The sequence below is a fragment of the Sus scrofa genome, chromosome 1 (assembly GCF_000003025.6).
Source record: "Sus scrofa isolate TJ Tabasco breed Duroc chromosome 1, Sscrofa11.1, whole genome shotgun sequence".
NCBI classification, from domain to species: domain Eukaryota; kingdom Metazoa; phylum Chordata; class Mammalia; order Artiodactyla; family Suidae; genus Sus; species Sus scrofa.
Genome location: NC_010443.5, coordinates 225,965,545 through 225,985,673, shown reverse-complemented (window position 1 = coordinate 225,985,673; position 20,129 = coordinate 225,965,545). Strand labels below are relative to the sequence as shown.

The 20,129-nt window shown below is 36.1% G+C and overlaps 1 protein-coding gene across 7 annotated transcripts in view; it reads right to left on the bottom strand.

The window, feature by feature from the left end:
- Positions 1 to 20,129, bottom strand: part of TMC1 (transmembrane channel like 1) — a 396,445-nt gene that overhangs the window by 125,372 nt on the left and 250,944 nt on the right. For all 7 annotated transcript variants that reach the window (XM_021064884.1, XM_021064871.1, XM_021064852.1 and 4 more), the window contains one exon: positions 508 to 555. In XM_021064884.1, the coding sequence (XP_020920543.1) occupies positions 508 to 555 (48 nt within the window). The remainder of the gene's footprint in view (positions 1 to 507; positions 556 to 20,129) is intronic.

Here is a 20,129-nt window from a genome sequence, read left to right as displayed (position 1 = left end):
AATTTTAAGTCACTTCACAGAATTTCTTAATTTTCCTGGCTATCTCTCATGTATACACGAGGCGTATGTATTATGTTTTTTGTGGCCTTTTTGCCTTTTCTAGGGCTGCACCCATGGCATATGGAGGTTCCCAGGCTAGGGGTCTAATCAGAGCTGTAGCCACCGGCCTATGCCACAGCCACAACAACACAGGATCCAAGCCGAGTCTGTGACCTACACCACAGCTCATGGCAATGCCAGATTCTTAACCCACTGAGCAAAGCCGGGGATCAAACACGCAACCTCATGGATCCTAGTCAGATTTGCTAACCACGGAACCATGACAGGAACTCCTCAAGTGGATATTTTATTTGATGGACTTGATCTCTTTTGTGAGATTATCTAAAGTCATCCACCCACGCTCCTGTGCTTACATGTGGTAGCATATTCCAAAAGATAAGGGGATGAATCCTATGAATTCACTGTTATTCCATGAGACATATCCCAAGTGGGTCCATTACCACTTACTTGAACTTTCCTCAGTGTCATCTTCTTTTTCTTCTACTTGGATTTGCACTGTCAAAGAAAGAAAAAGTATAACAACTCTTTAAATGATGGTACAACTGTTAATAACTGGTTTTTACTGTTGTTATTTTCATCATGTTTTTTCATCACCTTTTTTTTTTTTTTGGTCTTTTAGGGCTGCTTCCTTGGCATATGGATGTTCCCAGGCTAGGGGTCGAATCGGACTTGTAGCTGCTGGCCCACGCCACAGCCACAGCAATGCCAGATCAGAGCTGCATCTGTGACCTACACCTCAGATCACATCAATGCCAGATCCTTAACCCACTGAGCAAGGCCAGGGATCAAACCTGCATCCTCACGGATTCTAGACAGATTTGTATCCACCAAGCCACACAATGAGAATTCCTCATCACATTTTTTTATCACATTTTTTTCATCATGTTTTTTCATCACATTTTTGTTATTTTCATTATGTTTTTTGTGCAGTTAATAATTTTTAATAAACTTGTCAAAATAAGCATTGTTAATTAAAGATATAGAGCTACAGCATTCTATACAGTGTTGTGCAATGATTCTCTGCTTTATCACCTTAAAGGATTTGCAAACATATCAATTGTAAGTCTGTCAGCTCAATTGAAGATAACTTCAACCAAAATAAATTCTGTATCACAATAAGTAGACTTGGGGTTTGTTGGGTCATTTCATCCTATGATAAACGGAATTGCTATAGCAAAGCTATAACCACATGCACAAACCATTTGGTTATTATGACCAAATTAACTTAGTAAAATAGAGAATAGCTCATTCTAACTAGCTCTCCAGTATCAAAGAACCTTTCAAAACATTCTTAAAAGCTGATATTGCCTATTTCAATTATTTCTTTAGGTATTATATGGATATAGCCTGTATTTTCCCATATGATTTACTATGACAATGTGGAGACAGGTGATTTTACAGTTCTTTCCAAAACAAAGAACATTTCTTCTGTTTATTCTTCCCCTCATCCTCAGCATCTTGATTTAGATTTGTTCCATTTTTGTAAAGACTATATAAAGTATTTATACAATTTTAATTGTACAAGATACAGGAAAATATATTAATTGGCAGATTTTTTTCCCCTTGTTGACTACTGTCCATTCATCACAGGTCAAGTCAGCCAGAAACAAAGTAAAAATTAGAGTTAGACTACTTCCTTAAACCACAATCTAGAAACTTGCTTAAAATATTAATTTACATATTTTTCTTTAAGGAGGATAAGTCCAAAAAAGCAAAGATAACAAGCAATGTTGTTGTGAACAGAGGAAACAACCTCTGGTTTTATTTCTTCTCGGCACTGTCAAAAGTTATTATTCACAACTTGAGAGGCATATTGAAAAGGCACTGCATGCCAAGTTTAAATTCCATTCACAAAGAATATTATTGTAAAAGCACTTTTTGCCTTTAAACAGCATCTGCATAAAAATGTTTAAGATATGCAAAAATGTTATCACTCAACGTCAGCCAGGGAGTGTGAAAATAAGTCTTCTTTGTTCAGAATGGACATATGCCTTCTGTCACCAGCTGAAGCTGGATCTGCATAGGACAAAGGTCTTTATGTCACTACTGAGAGTTTGCAATAGCGAAGGCAGATACTCCTCAGAAGATATTTCACATTCAAAAGTAGGTCATGGTCTTTATTAGCAATTAATGCCACCACCAAATTCCTTCAGTCAAAGAAGTCACTTAGGAAGGCATCTTAATAATATAAGATAAGCCTTGGAGCAAGGTATGATCAGTATGTATAATATAGAAACAGCTGAAGACAAAGAACAAAGGCTGATACACAGCCTCCTTTTCACCATGCATAGCCAAAGCAAAAACTAACACAAAATCCTATACTGATTTCTAATAAACAACTCGGTCATAATTAAATAAAGTCAAATAATGAAATGGAGGAAAATACTAAATGAATAAAAACACAAGCAAGGAGTTTCCGTCGTGACACAGAGGAAACGAATCCGGCTAGGAACCATGAGGTTTCAGGTTTGATCCCTGGCCTTGCTCAGTGGGTTAAGGATCTGCCGTTGTCATGAGCTGTGGTGTAGGTCGCAGATGCGGCTCGGATCCGGCGTTGCTGTGGCTGTGCTGTAGCCTGACTGCTGTAGCTCTGATTTGACCCCTAGCCTGGGACAAAAAAAAAAAAAAAAAAAAAGAAGAAGAAGAAGAAAAGAAACACGAGCAAATATTTAGGAAGGATCATATAATAAATTAAATAAATCAGCAGAATGAAATGTCCCAAAACAAGGACATAAGCAACAAATCAACTTCCTCTGAAAACTAAGGGAGAGATAAAGCAGCACTGGAGTTATGGATCATCTCCTCAGGTACAAGAAATATAGTTATAAATGGCCATTAAGTAAAATATAAAAATCCATAAGAGGAGATAGCCCTGTGGTTACAAGCAAAGAACAAAAAAGAGCCAGGGTTTTTGAGTGAAGTAATGGAGAATATTGCAGAAATAGCCCCTTCCCACCTCTTGAGGTGACTTTCCAACAGTGATACTCCTGCGTGCACGATCATCTGCACATTTTCAGTAGGTGCCTTCTTTATTTAATAGCATTCCTTTGTCTGGCAGTGAGTCAGGGGCCATGGAACAGTTGTTTTTATAGTTATTGTAAAATAATTTAAACCCTCAGCAAAGGTGTCATCAACATCGAGAACTAAACAGTAGCACAATGACCAGGAGATTGAAGACTCCACCAAGAGCCTCAGATGAAGGTTGATTTCAACAGAACATTATTTGGTATGAAAAGCAACTGTTAATGCCCATTTCAAAACAATGCTGAAGAACCAAGCTAAGAAGCCACTCCCAGACAAAAGCCTGTGCAAAAGAATACTTAAATGGGAGCTACAGACTGTTTTCCCCTTCTCAGACAATTTTTGGCATGGCCTCTTGCCATCCCTTTCTCAGAAATCCCCAGTAGCTCACTCCCAATCATATGACCCTCTCATGTTCTGGCTGCTTCCCAAAGTCTATTGATTATGCACTTTAAAAATAACCTCTCTTCTGGAAAGTGCTGGGAGGACAGTGAAAGAGAGGAGGGGGTCCTGTCAAAATGTTGAAGGCAGCAAGCAAAACTGCACTGAAGTGTGCTTATTTAGGACAGGAATATGCAATAGGAGCAGATGAACTCCTAGGCAACCCAGATCCTCATTTCATGCAAACAGACCCACTAATTAAAATCAGTAAAAGGAAACAACAGCAAAATGTCACATTTCAGAGGCATTGGATTCGTTCAGAAAAATGGATATTGTTCCAGGCTTTCTTTTTCAATCTATAGCACTGAAAATATTTTATGGCTTTTTAGGATCAGAGAGGCCAAGTAGCCAGAAGAGCTGAATGGCATGCCTTTCCTCTGACCCACGTTTAGTTCTTAAAAGGATTATTGTAGCACCAGGTCATTACTTTGGAAACTGAAAATTCATGTATTCAATTAACATTTACTGTGCACTTATAAAGATCTACAGTACAAAGTCCTCTGGAGTAGGAGTTTATAGACAATAGAAGAAAATACCATTGTTCTTACGGAGTCTCACTATTTGATGCAAAAGAACAATTGTATAACAATGAGATTCAAACTTTGGTATGAGTATCTTATCCAGTTTACTTGGGTTATAGTAGCAATGTACTAATTATGCTTATTAGCAGTGTACTAGTGTGTTTCTTTTTAGGGTTCTTTTTGTATGTGGGGAAATGTCAGTATCAGCTCCTTACTTATAAATAGGGTGTGTTTCCAGGGAATATAGCCAATATTTTATAATAACTATAAATGTAGTATAACCTTTTAAAAATGGAAAAATGAGAAATGATGTGAAAAGTTGTATATAATAAGAGGAAGTAAATGAACTTTGATATTAAAGAAAAATCACTGCCATTATCAAAACTGTGTGTATATAATGACATTCATGTTTGCTCGTGAAACAGTAGAAACTGCCCATTAATTAACTTTTAATTGTATTGCCTAAGAAAAAATAAATACATAAAAAGAGGTACCTTTCACTTCAGACTAAAATGCCCTGAGACAGATCTTAATCTATGCCATAACAAGCAGATTTCCAAATCTTAGCCAAAGAACCATGTCATCAGCATGTGGTATCATGTGGAATGTGAGAGGAAGAGAAGAATCAAAGACAATCCCAAGCTTTTCGGCTGGGGCAACTGGGAGGGTGGAATTTCAAGAATAGGAAATGGGATGCTCCAGGGATAATAGCTTAGGTAGGAATGTCTAAAGATCAGGAGTTTAATTTGGCTAGGTGGAGTGACCAAACCATGTGGAAGTATCAGTTCTCCTGTAGAGAATGGCCCAGCACTTGGTTTACATTCATTTATGATAACACTATTATTAGTGATGTTAAGTAGGGAACAGAAATTACTGTCTGTGAAATTGAATAAAAATGATGGAACGTGATTTTTCTTCCTCTCAAATATCTACCCAGGACATTAAATTTGCTTCAGTTTAACTTAGCAGCTCCTTTTATTTTTGTTACTTTTAGGTGAGGATAAGAAGATACTCATGACATTTGTTTATACCAATCTCTAGTTCTTCAAATGACAGAATTGAGCCTGAGATTTTGGAAGACACTGAATTAAAAAGAATAATTATTTAGCTCATATCAATCAGATATCTTAAAGAAGCTACAAACTATAAGACATTTTAAAAATTCTCAGGAGTAGGAATAACAGAATGAGACTGTTACACTTAAATATCAAAAGGTATCTGGAGAAAAGGTTTAATTTGACAGACCTAGGCTGATATTCTTCCTGCAGGTGCCAGCACCTTTCCTTAATACCATTAAAAACCTTATAAAAATAAGATCTTCCTTAAGATCAATGAAAAAACCATGAGGCACATGTTTAAGAAGACCCTAATGGGAACTTTTATAATAAATGTCAAAAGGCTGGTCATTTTTTCAAACATTATAATATCTTGGAGATATGAAATAGTTATTTTAAATCATTGTGGTTATAAGGTTATTTTAAAAAGAACAATAATTTTGGGTTTTTTGGTAAGACTCACCTACCCAAAGGAAAGAGAGCAGGGAAAAAAAATTCAACTGCTATAGTAGCTGTCATTCTTCAGTGTTTTTCCTTTTAGATTATATTTATTTTTAAGGCTCCATGGCCCTTAAGAAATAGAGAATAAATAGCTGCTGATACCTACTTTATTAAAAACACAATACAAAACACTGTAGTTGCCAAATGGAAGAGAATAAAGTGAAGAAACACATTTCATTGAGGTTCCAGAGAGAGAATGGCTAACCCTGAGACAAGAAGAGAAGATTCACTAAAAATAAAGATTCCCCCTCCTAGCTTTTCACAATGAACATAAATCTTTTTTTTTTACATGAATAAGAAGAGGGCAAGGGAATGCACACCGATTTTTTGGGCACTATTTCCTTCTATTTTTATGGTACATTAAATTAAAATTAAACAGGCTGAGAGAAATGGGTAGTTAGTATGTCTCCAATTTTTACCACCCATTATACCACTCTTGAACTGAAAAAGCAAATATAAAATGCTGAAGTATTTCTTCAAATGGCGAATTATGTACTAAAGTATTTGTGAGAAGCTGCAATTAGATATTTCTTGACACCACTGGTCTACAGAAAGAACAAAAATAGCTCTTATTCTATGTGGTTTGGAGGGTTGACTTTTTAAAAACTATATTATATTCAGTAAATAAATAGATATTTACAAAGGCATTTAGAGCTCTCTGTGGTTACAAAAAAGTAAGTGGCAAGTCTTGCTTTTTCTCTGCATTTAGATTATTTTAGGGGAAAGACCATTTCTTATTTAACCATGCCGTCATAATATATATTGAATGTGTGCTCTTACATTGCAATTACTACCATAAAGGGCAACCACCGTAAATAAGTGTGCTGAAATGAAAATACATTCTCTTGGGTGAGTTTTTTTGGCTACCAATCAGATGAAAATAATTGTTATAAACCCTTGGTGACTATGCTTATATATCCTTGGATTGCTTAGAACAAAAAGGAATCTTTCTGTCCTCCATACCATTTCTGTAATATTCCCAATTATGAAGAAGTCAGGAATCATAGGTAAACAAAAATAAAACAAAACAAACAACAACCACAAGAATTGTGAAATAACTGAAAGCAGATGATTGTTTACAGAGCATAAAGAAGCATGAAGCAAGGCTGGCTGAATTCTCTACAGTCTTCACCCATCCATTTTAGCACTAGCTTTTGTTCACAGAGAAAATGCTAATTACTTCTCATTAGCATATATTAGTAAATGTTAATAAGTGTCTTCTAAAGAACAAAAGGCAGTGGGTGCAGAGTAGAGTCAGGATGAAGGCTAAGTGGTGACAGAATGGCTACTACAGAAGACAGGCAGAAAAAAGAAAATGAGAATAGCTTAGAACTTGGATTTGTTTTCTGAAATTTAGAACTGGTCTCTCTGATGAAATATTAATACAACCAAGGATGAAATAACTTAGTTCATTTTTTTCTTAAAAATAGAAAAAGCAAGTCATTAACTAGAATGAATCTTTTTTTTTTTTTTTTTTTGCTTTTTAGCTGCTTAGGAACAATTACACTTTACAGGATTTGCTACTGAACTAGGGATATTAGCTAACATCGTCATCAGTTAATGAAACACATTCTGAATTCTAGGTGTCCTTGGGAGCTTACATGCATTGATCACCAATCCACCCATTCCAATTTCGTCCTCACTAACTCAATTTATAATATTCAATAGGACTAAACCTGTAAGTAATTTGTATGTAGTCTATCATTTTATTAAAAGAGCTTGCATAAAATGTTGTATATGTATTAATTTATATCCTAAGGGCAGCTAGTTAACATCCAAGTACTCTAGTTAGCAATCTACAAAGACAAGAGAGATTTAACATCTGAAAATCAGAAGCACTTCAGCCATTTCTATTTCAAGCTAATACTAGATGGTTTGTTATTTGGGATAATGCTTACTGGAAGTCAATTTTGTGAAATTAAATGTGACAAAGGTATGTGGATTGTTAGAAATATTATGTCTGCACCCTGCCCTTGTTTTCACAGGGACAGAATATACTGGGCTGAGTAATCTCCATTTGAATGGTAGGTATCCTTGGTCCAGGAGTCCCAAATTACCCTTTGTTCTGGTCCTAAACAGAGGACTTTGTTATGTGAAAAACCCCCTATGAAGCAGGCATTATGATTTCCGTTTTCCAGAAGAGGAAGCGGAGAGGATAAGTGGGTAAAATGCCTCAGCTAACACAGCTGGTAATTTACAGAGCTGAAATTTGTCTTGAAGTCTTCTGAAATCCATCACCTAGCCCTACTGATTTTACATCATTGAATCACCACTGTCAACATTACAGAAATACTACCATTGCCTCTTTCCAGGGATACTGAATTAGCCCTTCTTGTCTCATTCAATTCATTCTCCATGCTGCAGTTCACTGCATACAATCCTGGATTGTAATCTTACATTTACTTGTTAGAGTGTGTTTGTTTGGCAACATATAAACTACAAACTTTCAAGACTATATTTTATTGTCTTTTCATAACAATCAATAGGATAAATGTTACCATCTCTATTTTTTAAGATTCCTTGACAGAAGAATTAAAAATAAAATAAAATAGAAAACATATTAGGCTTTAATATTCTCTGGGAAATATGAGTTTTTCAGGATTCTTCACACTGTCATCCATTGTAGAATATCCAAAGAACTAGAAGGTTTTTTTCTAAAATATTATATTTTACATTTTGTACAGATAACAAATGTTTTGATTTGAATAAATCCAGAATGTTAATAAAGAACAGAAGAAGGTAGATGGTATGATGAGAGAAAGAGAAAGCGTATGGAAGATCCAGGGCCGTGGATCCAACCCAATCACGGCAGCAACCTGAGTGACAACACCAAATCCTTAATCTGCTGCACCAGAAGGGAACCCCCAATATCTACCAACTTTTGCTGAAAGTAATGAGATTTTAAACATGGGAAAAAAAAATAAACCCTTTTGATCATTTTAAGTATAAGACAAAAATGGGGGTTATACACTTGCCTAAATATGCTTCTTAAAATAGCAAAAGCAAACTAAAAACCTTTTTGGTCAAACGTATTAGGAGTGTGAAAATGAAAAAATATTGTTTGAAATATTATTTTAGTGAAATGTTAAAAAGTAGGTAAATATAGAATTTTCTTTAGTGTGATGGGAGTTGTGACTGTTACAAACATATTAATAAATTTTTTGTTTCAACATAAAAATTTATGCCTGTTATGGACCCTGAGGATAATATTAAAATAAAGGAAAGAAATTATGTGTGTGAATCTATGATCTATTCATGAGATCCCTTTGGCCATGGTTGTTATTTTACATGAAGATTATAATGGGAGATTTCTAACTCTCTTACTTTCTGCAGACTATCAGAGTTAAAACTGGTCAAATAATGTATCTCACACAAGTAAACCAATTTCTGGCTGAAATTGATACCTCTACAAAAGACAAAATAAAATATATTCTACAAGAATGAAATTAAGTACATAAACATAAACACGACTTTTTTTTCAAAGCTAAAAATTAAGACTTTGTGTAAAATACTTTCCAGCTAATCTCATTTTATTTCATACTAAAGTTATGCAATAAGATAGTTCTTACTAGCACTATTTTACTGATGAGAAATCTGTCATAGACTTGTTAAAGTCTCTATAGTAATACAGCAGCAGAACCAGAATTCAAATCCAGAGGCATGAATATGAACACCAAAACTCACGTTCTTAACTAATATTAAGATGGAACATTGTCTTCAATACGATGTACGCATCTACTAACTCAGAGTACACATCCAAGATTTATCTGTGCCTAATGGCACTGACTATTGAGATCAATACATTCAACTTCCTCATTCTTTTGAAGAAAGTCTGGATACACACAGGTCAAATGGCTTGCCAAAGATTATACAACCAATAAATGGCATAACCAAGATTTAAATCTTGATCTTCTATTTCCATGTCTATTTTTACACCATTCTATCTCAATTTCACCCATCACAAAAGTTCACCCAAAAGGTGCAAAAGTTTCTGCTATAAAATCAACAATGATGAATACAGCAACTCATTTCATAGTGAGTCTGAAATAGGACACATATCTAGGTCCAAATTCATATTCCTGCCATCAGCTTCAATCTCTACATGGGCAAAGGCTGGTAAAAACCAGATGGATGCCACAAGTTTGCCATGCTTTATTCACTAGAGCAATCTCCCTTCATCTCAGCACCTGTCACAGATCTCATTCACAGCTATAATATAGCAAGTGCTCAGTGGATACTTATTCAATCAATGGTTTAAGCCACAAACAGAAAGAGACAAGGTAGGTCCAAACACCAGTCTGTCTCTAGAGCAAATTATACTATGATGGGAGGCAACTCCACCATTTGCCATCAGTATTGGATGTGGGCAAGAGAGGGGGGAATTGAAGATTGGATATTAACAATACCCAATCTGACAATAATACCTATATTGGACAATTTTAAACAATAATCTAAGGATAGTCTCATCAAATGTAATTCAGTAAATATTCATTGAGCATTACTCTGTGCAATATTTAGTGTCCAGTATTAGAGAGGATGCATGGAAGAGTATAAGAATGTAATGGCTAATTCTGTGGGTCAACTTGTCTGGGCCATGGGGCCCAGATATTTGGTTAAACATTATTCTGTGTATGTCTGTAACAGCGTATCTGAATGATATTAACATTTGAATCAGCAGACTGAGTAAAGCAGATTGCCCTCCCATGAGTGGGTAGGCTTCATCCAATGACTGAGTCTTCAAGGTGGAATATGTCTTCTCCTCCCTTTAGACATGGATTAGAAATTTACCATTGGTCCTCTTGGGTCTTAGACTTTCAGACTGAGCCAATTACTTAAAATAAATCTCCTGATAGACTGAAGAGAGACAGAGAACACATTGGCCTATTTCTCTGCAGAACTGTGACTAATAGAGTCTCTACCTTTAAGATCATCTTGATGGAATCAGATAAATACTAGAAACAATCATATAAGATATAATGGTAAGGGAGTTCCCGTCGTGGCGCAGTGGTTAACGAATCCGACTAGGAACCATGAGGTTGCGAGTTCGGTCCCTGCCCTTGCTCAGTGGGTTAATGATCCGGCGTTGCCGTGAGCTGTGGTGTAGGTTGCAGACGCGGCTCGGATCTTGCATTGCTGTGGCTCTGGCATAGGCTGGTGGCTACAGCTCCAATTGGACCCCTAGCCTGGGAACCTCCATATGCCACGGGAGCGGCCCAAGAAATAGCAATAACAGCAACAACAAAAAAAAAGACAAAAAAAAAAAAAAAAAAAAAGATATAATGGTAAGCTCCACCACAGAAATACACCAAAAGATCTGTTAGAGTTCATAAGAGAGTGAGATTACGCTCATTAGGAATTTCCAGATATTTGCTTTTTGTCATATTTCTTCAAATACTTCCTGAAACAGGCAGAAGATAAATCAATATAAACGCATTTCACCACTTGATTCCATTTGGATTAATTCCAAGTCCTTTAAGACCACAGCCATAAAGAATGAAGTCTAGGAGTTCCCGTCGTGGCGCAGTGGTTAATGAATCCCACTAGGAACCATGAGGTTGCGGGTTCGGTCCTGCGCTTACTCAGTGGGTTAACGATCCGGCGTTGCCGTGAGCTGTGGTGTAGGTTGCAGACGCGGCTCGGATCCCACGTTGCTGTGGCTCTGGCGTAGGCCGGAGACTACAGCTCCGATTGGACCCCTAGCCTGGAACCTCCATATGCCACGGGAGCGGCCCAAGAAATAGCAAAAAAAAAAAAAAAAAGAAGTCTATTTTCGTGACTGGCCCAGTACTGAAAAATATGAATAAAAAAAGGACTTTTGTTCATTTGAGTTCCTAAGACTACTGCGTTCATACCTTTGAACTAGAAATGACAACTCAGAGCTTTCAAGTTGGCAGCTGGCTCTAGTAGAAAGAGCTTGAGTTTTTAAGTCAGACAAATCCACATTTTTTTATAATCATTTTTATTTTTTCCATTATAGCTGATTTACAGTGTTCTGTCAATTTTCTACTACACAGCAAGGTGACCCAGTCACACATACATGTAAATATTATTTTTTCTCACATTATCATGCTCCATGACAAGTGGCCAGACATAGTTCCCAATGCTATACAGCAGGATCCCATTGCTTATCCATTCCAAAGGCAATAGTTTGCATCTATTAACCTCAAATTCCCAGTCCCTCCCACTCCTTCCTCCTCCCTCGTGGGCAACCACAAGTCTGTTCTCCATGTCCATGATTTTCTTTTCTGTGGAAAGGCTCATTTGTGCCATATATTAGATTCTAGATATAAGTGAAATCATACGGTATTTGACAAATCCACATTTGAGTTTTGGCTCTGCCACAATTTTATGCCATAACTTTAGATAATTAACCTAAAATTTCTATGCCTTAGAGAAGGGAAGGAATAATAACTATCATACAAGGAGAACTAAATGTAATAACAAATGCATGCATTGTACATAATTTAGTGCCTGGCACACAGCAAAGGTTATGATAATCTACACAGACTTTTCAAATGCTTTAACACATACTTAAACACAACATTTTGACAACTTTCACCTCAAATTCTAGGAAGATAAAGAAGATACACCTTCTCTGACCTTTACCTTCTGAGATTATATTAAAGACTAATCACCAAAAGATAAAAACAAGGAATAAAACATTATACTAAACTCTCTGTCTCTTGGTACCCTTAGCTACCCCTCACCATGCCTGTTTATGATGCCAACTAATGTTGAAAATTGTGCTGCCTGAGCCAATAGTCAGTTTAACCAGCCAATTTTTACTTGTTAGCAATTGAAGAAATAATTAAGTTGACCAACAAACAAGGAACCAACAGTCATTGTGAGTAACAATCTTCTAGTGCCACAGAAAATAAAATTAGTCCCATACAAAGAAATAGAAGTCAATGGACTTTGGAATGAGAGATTTGAATGTCCTCCCTTACCCAGCTTCCAGATTGCCTTTTTTGGCAATAGTCTGTCATCCAGAGGACAAATCATTATGACTATATGGCAACAGAAAATAGAGGGGCAAGATGGGGATTCTTTAGTAAGTACCTGACAGTCTGCCAAGTCCACTAAAACTTGGGATCTTGTCCCTGCTAATCTATCAGGATTCTGATTATAAGTGATTTTTCATTTGTTTGTTTTTAATAAAAGGTGATCAATTTTGTCCTGATTAAATGCCAGAAGGTTAGGAGTATAACTGCAACTATTATGTCACCTAGGGAAGGACGATGATCAAACATTAAGATCTAAACCTCCCATCTATGATAGTGAGATGGGAGGTAGGAAGGAAAGCTGATGCGTATTAAAAGAGACCACTTTAAAACAGCAACTAATAAATTTAAGTGCTCATTATACACACACACACACACACACACACACACACATATTGCTTAAAATATACATATAGTGCTTTTTAAGGCCTCACGCATGACATCTGAAAGTTCTCAGGCTAGGGGTTGACTCAGAGCTACAGCCGTCAGCCTACACCACAGCCACAGCAATGCAGGATCCAAGCCACCTCTGCGACCTACACCACAGCTCACTGCAATGCTGGATCCGATACTCACTCCGCAAGACCAGGGATCATATCCACATCCTCATGGATACCAGTCAGGTTCATTACCACAGAGCCACAATGGGGAACTCCTCATTAAATACATATATATATATGTATAATCATATATATATCGGAGCTGTAGCCACCAGCCTACACCAGAGCCACAGCAACACAGGATCCAAGCCGCTTCTGTGACCTACACCACAGTTCACAGCAACGCCGGATCGTTAACCCACTGAGCAAGGGCAGGGATCGAACCCGAAACCTCATGGTTCCTAGATGGATTCGTTAACCACTGCGCCACGACGGGAACTCTCCTCATTATATTTTTAACTTGCCATTTTCCTTTCCTTTCCATAAGATGGATTACTTTGGTTATTGAGACAAGCCACTTCCTAAATCCAAAAAGCAGGACCAGACCACATGAGATTCAATTTCCTAATCCAATAGAGTACATTTTTCAGGCAACTGAAGGTAAGACTAAAACTCTAATGGTAACCTCAGAAGCTAGTTGGCCTATCTAATGTAATCAAGTGTTCCCCCAAGAAACTAGTTCTTAGGTCATACTGAGCCAGAAGAGACTTTGAGCTCTTGGCTCTTCAGGGTGACCATATCACACAGACATTCATCAGAACTATTTAGTTCCACATCTTGTCTCAAGTGCCATGTCACTGTGAATGCATATGTGTGTGTGTATGTGTGTGTGGAAGAGAGAGAGAAATTTTAAAAGACTTCTAGAATTCTACATTTCTCTTCATGGTCTCTGCATTATTCTCAACCATATACTTAACAGTAAGTCCGTTCCAAGCAACAAATCATGCCAACTATAAAAACTAGTAAAGCTGATTGCTCACCTTGAAGCCCAATTATCATCAATAGCCTGATGGCTAGAAATGAGATTAGCTTATTTTTTATTCATCATCTCAGCCTGGCAGCATTGAGAGTATGTTTTAATGGATTCCATTGTCAAAGGCCATCCATTTTCTTGAATCTGTGACACTGAGTTATACTGCTGTCTCCAAATCTTTCTCTTGGCTCCCAAATCCTGGAGAATTTGTAGCAGGGAGAGGCCTAAGCAGTGCTTTCTTAAACTTTAATGTGCATCAGAATCCCCTGGAGAGCTTGTGAAAACACAGATTCCTGGGCTTCATCCATGAAGATTCGGATTCAGTAGGTGGCCCCAATAATTGGCTTTCTTAAAAAGCTTCCAAGCATGTTAATATTGCTAGTTTTCAAACCACACTCTGGGAACCATTACTTTAAGGCACTCTGAAGTAGTGGGGAAAATTAATACACACCTGCCACCTTCTTTTAGGAACCATAACTCTCATGATCCACAAATTGTCTTTTTTTGATTGTCTATCATTATACCAATCTCACACTGTTTTGATTACTATTGCTTCATAATGAACCACGAGGGCAAGTATATCTTACAATTTTGTTCTTTTATAAAGATGTTCAGCCTCTTCTAGGTTCTTTGCATTTCCATACATATTTTTGGATCAGCTTGTTGATTTATGCAAACATTTTAAAAGACCTGCTAAGATACTGATAGGAATTGTATAAAATCTATAGATTAGTGTGGGGAGAATTGATGACAATATTGAATCTTCAATCTGCAAATGAGTATATCAATTTATTTAGGCCCTCTTTAATTCCTTTCAGCAATGTTTTGTAGTTTTCAGTGTTCAGATCTTGTACCACTTTGACCATATTTATTTCTAAATTCTTTGAAATTTTTTCTGACATTGTAAATTATATTTGCAAATTTTCAGTTTCTAATTGTTGTTTTTATACATTATCTGTGGTTTTCTAGGATGTCTGTCTGATTTTGGTATCAGAGTAATGGTAGCTCAGGGAAAGCTGAGAAATATTATTGCCTCTTCAATTTTACATAAAATTTTGTACAAAATCAGAATTACTTCTTCCTTGAATATTTGAAAGAATTTTCTAGGGAAGCAATTAAAGCTTGATATATTCTTGGTGGGGCAGATTTTAATAGTAAATTCAATTTCTATTCAGGTTATTTATTTCTTCTTGAGTGAGCTTTAGTAGGCTATCATACAAGTAATTTGTATGATTTATTGTCATGAGTTGCTAATAATATTGCCTTATTATTCTTTCAGGATCTATAGGCTTTGTAGCGATGTCACCTCTCTCATTTCTGTCTTCTGCTACTAGGTGAATGACTTCAATAATATCATTATTTCCTTTTGGTAAATTCCTATTAGTCAGGCCAGTGGCTTATCAATTTTAGCGATCTTCTCAAAGAACAAGATCTTCATGTCACTTTCTCTATTGTTTTGTTTTCTGTTGATTTCATCTCTGGCTTTTGTTACCTACTTCTTATTTTGAGTTTTATTTACTCTTTTTTTTTTTTTAATTTCCTAAGGTAGAAACTAAGAACACTGATTTAACACCTTTCTTTTTTTCTAATATAGGTGCATAATACTATAAAATTTCCTAAAAACACTGTTTTAGCTATATCTCAAAAAATATTTAATTCATTTCAAACCACTTTCTAATTTCTCTTTTGATTTCTTTTTGTCCCAAGGGTCATTTAGAAGTGTGATATTTACCTTCCCAATTCTGGGGGATTTTCCAGTTATCTTTTGTTATCAATTTCTAATTTAATTTCACTGTGTTCAGAAAATATACTCTGTATAATTTGAATGCCTTTAAATACACTGAGATTTATTTTATGTCCTAGAATATGGTGTATCTTGCTAGATAGTCTATGTACACTTGAAAAGAAGGTACATTCTGCTGGTCTTTTTGGAATTATATAAGTTTCAATTAGCTCAAGATGGTTGATAGTGTTGAGGAGGTCTTCTACACACTTGACAATTTTTTTCCCTTGTTCTATCAATTATTGCAAAAAAAAAAAGGTATTGCAACCTGACTAGAGTAGTGAATTTATACATTTTTCCTTGCAGTTCTATCAGTATTTGCCTTATGTATTTTTAAGTTCTGTTATTAGATATATAAATGTTTAAATTTGTTATTCCTTCTTGATAAATTTAACCCTATCAGTATGAAATAGCATTCTTTATTCCTGGTAATATTCTTTGCTCTGAAGTAAAATTCAATCAATATTAACATGGTCACTATAATTTTCTTTTAATTAGTTTTAATATGGCTTTCTATCCTTTTTATTGTTAACCTATTTGTAGCTTTATACTACAAATTATACTCTGTTTCTCATAGGCAACATATACATTGACTCTTGAATTTTTTTTTTTTTTTTTTTTCCTTTTGTGGCCATACCTGTGCCATATAGAAGTTTCTGGGCTAGGGGTTGAATAGGAGCTACAGCTGCCAGCCTATGCCACAGCCACAGCAATGCCACATCTGAGCCACATCTGTGACCTACACCACAGCTCATGGCAATGCTGGATCCTTGACCCACTCAGGGAGGCCAGGAATCAAACCTGCATCCTCATGGATCCTAGTTAGCCTTGTTAACCACTAAGCCACAGTGTGAACTCTGACTCTTGGTTTTTAACATAAACAGTTTCTAACCGTTAATTTGGGTTTTTAGACCACTTACATTTAATGTGCATATCTATATAACTGGGCTTAAATATATCTTCTTGCTATTTCATTTTTATGTGTCCCATCTTCTTTGTTTCTGCTTTCCTCTCTTTCAGGCTTCTTTGAATGAACTGAGTTTTCTAATTATTCTAGTTTTATCTCTTCTCATGTTTTATTATCTATAACTCTTTCTGACACTATATTAAGTGGTTGGTTTAGGGTAAAGTGGTATTTAATAGTAGTCTATCTTCAAGTGATATTATACAATTTCATGTATAGTATCCAACCTTATGCCAGTATGTTTTCATTTTTTCCCTTCCAGACTTTGTGCTACTATTGTCATATACATTTTCAAGTTCACTAATCTTTTCTTCTGCAATGTCTAATCTGGTGTTAATCCCAAGCAGTATACGCTTCATCTCAAACATTGTAATTTTTATCTGTAGAAGATTAATTTTATCTTTTGAATTTCATCTATGCTTCTACCTATTTTTCTCATTAGTTTCTTGAATATGTATAGTGTAGTTATAATAACTATCTATCACCTGTGTCATTTTGAGGCATTATGTTAAATTGATTTTTCTCATAATTATAGGTACTTATGATAATCAGGTTTGATTGTACAATAGATATTATAAATTTTTCCTATAGGGTGCTAAATATTTTTATATTCCTATAAATATAATTGTTTTATTCTCATGTGTATTTAAGTTACCTCAAAATAGTTTTATCCTTTAGAGTCTCACTTTTAAGCTGTTAGGTGGAACCAGAACAACATTTAGTCTAAGGCTAATTTTTCCCTATTGTTGAGGAAAAAACCCTTCTGAGCACTCTGCCTGGTATCCAATGAATTATGATGTTTTATATTCTTGCTGGTGGAAAGAGGAACTATTCCCAGACCTGTGTGAGCTCTAGTAACTGCTTCTTCTAATCCTTTTGGTTTCTTTTTTTCCCCCAAACCACATGCACACATGGATCATTATTTAGTTGAAGAGGAATACTGCAGATCTCCAGAACTCTCTCTCATTCTGTTCAGCCTTCTCTTCTTTGGGAGTCTTTCCTATGGATTTTAGTTGTCTTAGTTTCCCTGAGCTCTCAACTTTATCTCCTCAACTTAGAGAGCTCAGTAGTCTCTGTTTATGCCTCCTCTTCCCTGCACTGTGCTCTGGAGACTCTCTCTAGACAGTCAGCTGAGGCAACTGTAGGATTCTCCTCATTTGTTTTCCATCTCTCAGAGGTCACTATCCTTTTTTTTTTTTTTTTTTTTGTCTTTTTGCCATTCCTTGGGCTGCTTCTGCGGCATATGGAGGTTCCCAGGCTAGGGGTCGAATAGCAGCTATAGCCGCTGACCTACACCAGAGCCACAGCAGTACAGGATCCGAGCCGGGTCTGCGACCTACACCACAGCTCACGGCAACGCCGGATTGTTAACCCACTGAACAAGGGCAGGGATCGAACCTGCAACCTCATGGTTCCCAGTCAGATTCGTTAACCACTGTGCCACCACGGGAACTCCTCACTATCCTTTTTTATCTGAGATGTCTTGAAACTGTTGTTTCATATATTTTGCCATTTTAAAAAAAGTTGTTTCAGGAAAGAGAGTAAATAAATTCAGTATCTGTACTCCATCTTGACCAATGAGAAATTTATTCATGCCAAATGCTCTAGAAGTCTGTAAGTTAACTTCTTTTTTTCTAATCGCATGGAGAAACCCAGAAAACCAAAACATGAGTCAACAACCCTGGCTGCCTCCCATCCCTTTCTTTTTTGTTTCATATCCAATCACCTTCAGGTGATTCCACATGGAATTACCAGTTCTGAGGAATGGTTACATAAATTAATTCAGCTTCTATAATATCTAGCAGTACTTTAATGGTATGTAGAAATGTTTATTATCTACTATGTAAAGAGATTATAAAAATTCTGTATATTATACAATATGAGATAACTGAAATAAAAGTCATGCCAAATGTGAGTTGGGGCTGACATAAAATATGCCAAAATGCTAGCAGCCATATCTGGATGATGAGGTTGTGAGAAGTCTTTTTCTTCCTCTTTAGACATTTTCTATATTTCCAAATTATTACAGTAAATGAATATTTACCCTATTTACTTTTAAAGATGCTTTTAAAAAGTACTGTTCTGTTTTGTTTTTGATTTTAAGACAGATTTAGGGAGACAAAAAGTGAGGAAAATTAAAAAAAAAATAAAGATACAGAAAGTAAGAGGTTACACTTTGTTATGTCTCCTAGAATTTCACTCAAAGGCTTATTTGACTGACCCTTGCAGTGTCCCTGTAAAGAAGTCCTGGATTACAAAAGGTCATAAAAAAAAACAGGAATAAAGCAGTCAGAACTTAATATTTTTCCCCCACAGTGTTAGGAAGAAAGGAGCCTACTAATAAAATGTCTAGTGCTTTCTTCAGTAGTGGCTAAAATGTTCCACCTTGTAATGTAGTTCAGAAAAATGCTGCTGAGACATTGTGGAAGTTTAAGGAGAAATGATAGGAGAGAGTTTTAGTTAATTAGCTCTACTTTCTCTTAATTATCAAAATTAATAGACCTCAATTGACTATTTTATTCTTAGGTCAGGTACTGCCATCATCCTTACTTTGCAAGGAAGAAAGCAGTAGGAAGGACTGTGTGTCTTAGTTGAAGGAACTGTCTTGTTAGAATCAGGCAGACCTGAGTTCAAAACCTACCTCTGCCGCTTCAAAAAGCATGACCATAAGCCATGTCTAGCCTCTTTGAGCATGTTTCCATTTTCCATTTCAACAAGTTGTAAAAATAAATAATCTCATAGCAGTGTTATGAAAATTAAATAAGTAAAATGTATGTGGCAGTATATAGAAAGCACTCAAATCTATACTAATCTAATGACATCTGAGGAGCCATAAAGTAAATAAGCTATTTTTTCTTTCATTCCAGGAGGTCCTAGTCTAGACAGATGAAAACATATGCACAAATAAAATGATTGGTGTAGAGTGGAATGTAAGTATTTAATGTCAAAAATAGGAGTCAGGAGAGAAAGACAGCCCAGGATGATGAATCGGTCAGTGCAAACTGCATGAAAGAGGTAGATTAACACTGAGTCTCTAAATGTAAAGAGATTAGAAGTCATCATTCCCATCCTAACTAGAAAAAGCTGAACAAACTAAAAATCAACAATTCTTCGGAGAATTGACTTCACAGGGCAAATCATTGCCCCTAAAATTGGAGAGAGACACAGGGCAATACAGAGAATTGCAATTCACCACAGCAAAACCCTGCAAGCAGAAACCTGTGTGGAAACTGTTAGTGGGTAGAAAATTCTACACTGTAATTGACAAATTGCTGGTAAAAGAACTAGAATTGGTAGAGAACAAGTTATAGCCCCATTGGGGTGAACAAAGGATGGGGGCTGGAATTTATAGCAATAGGTGTCGTTACC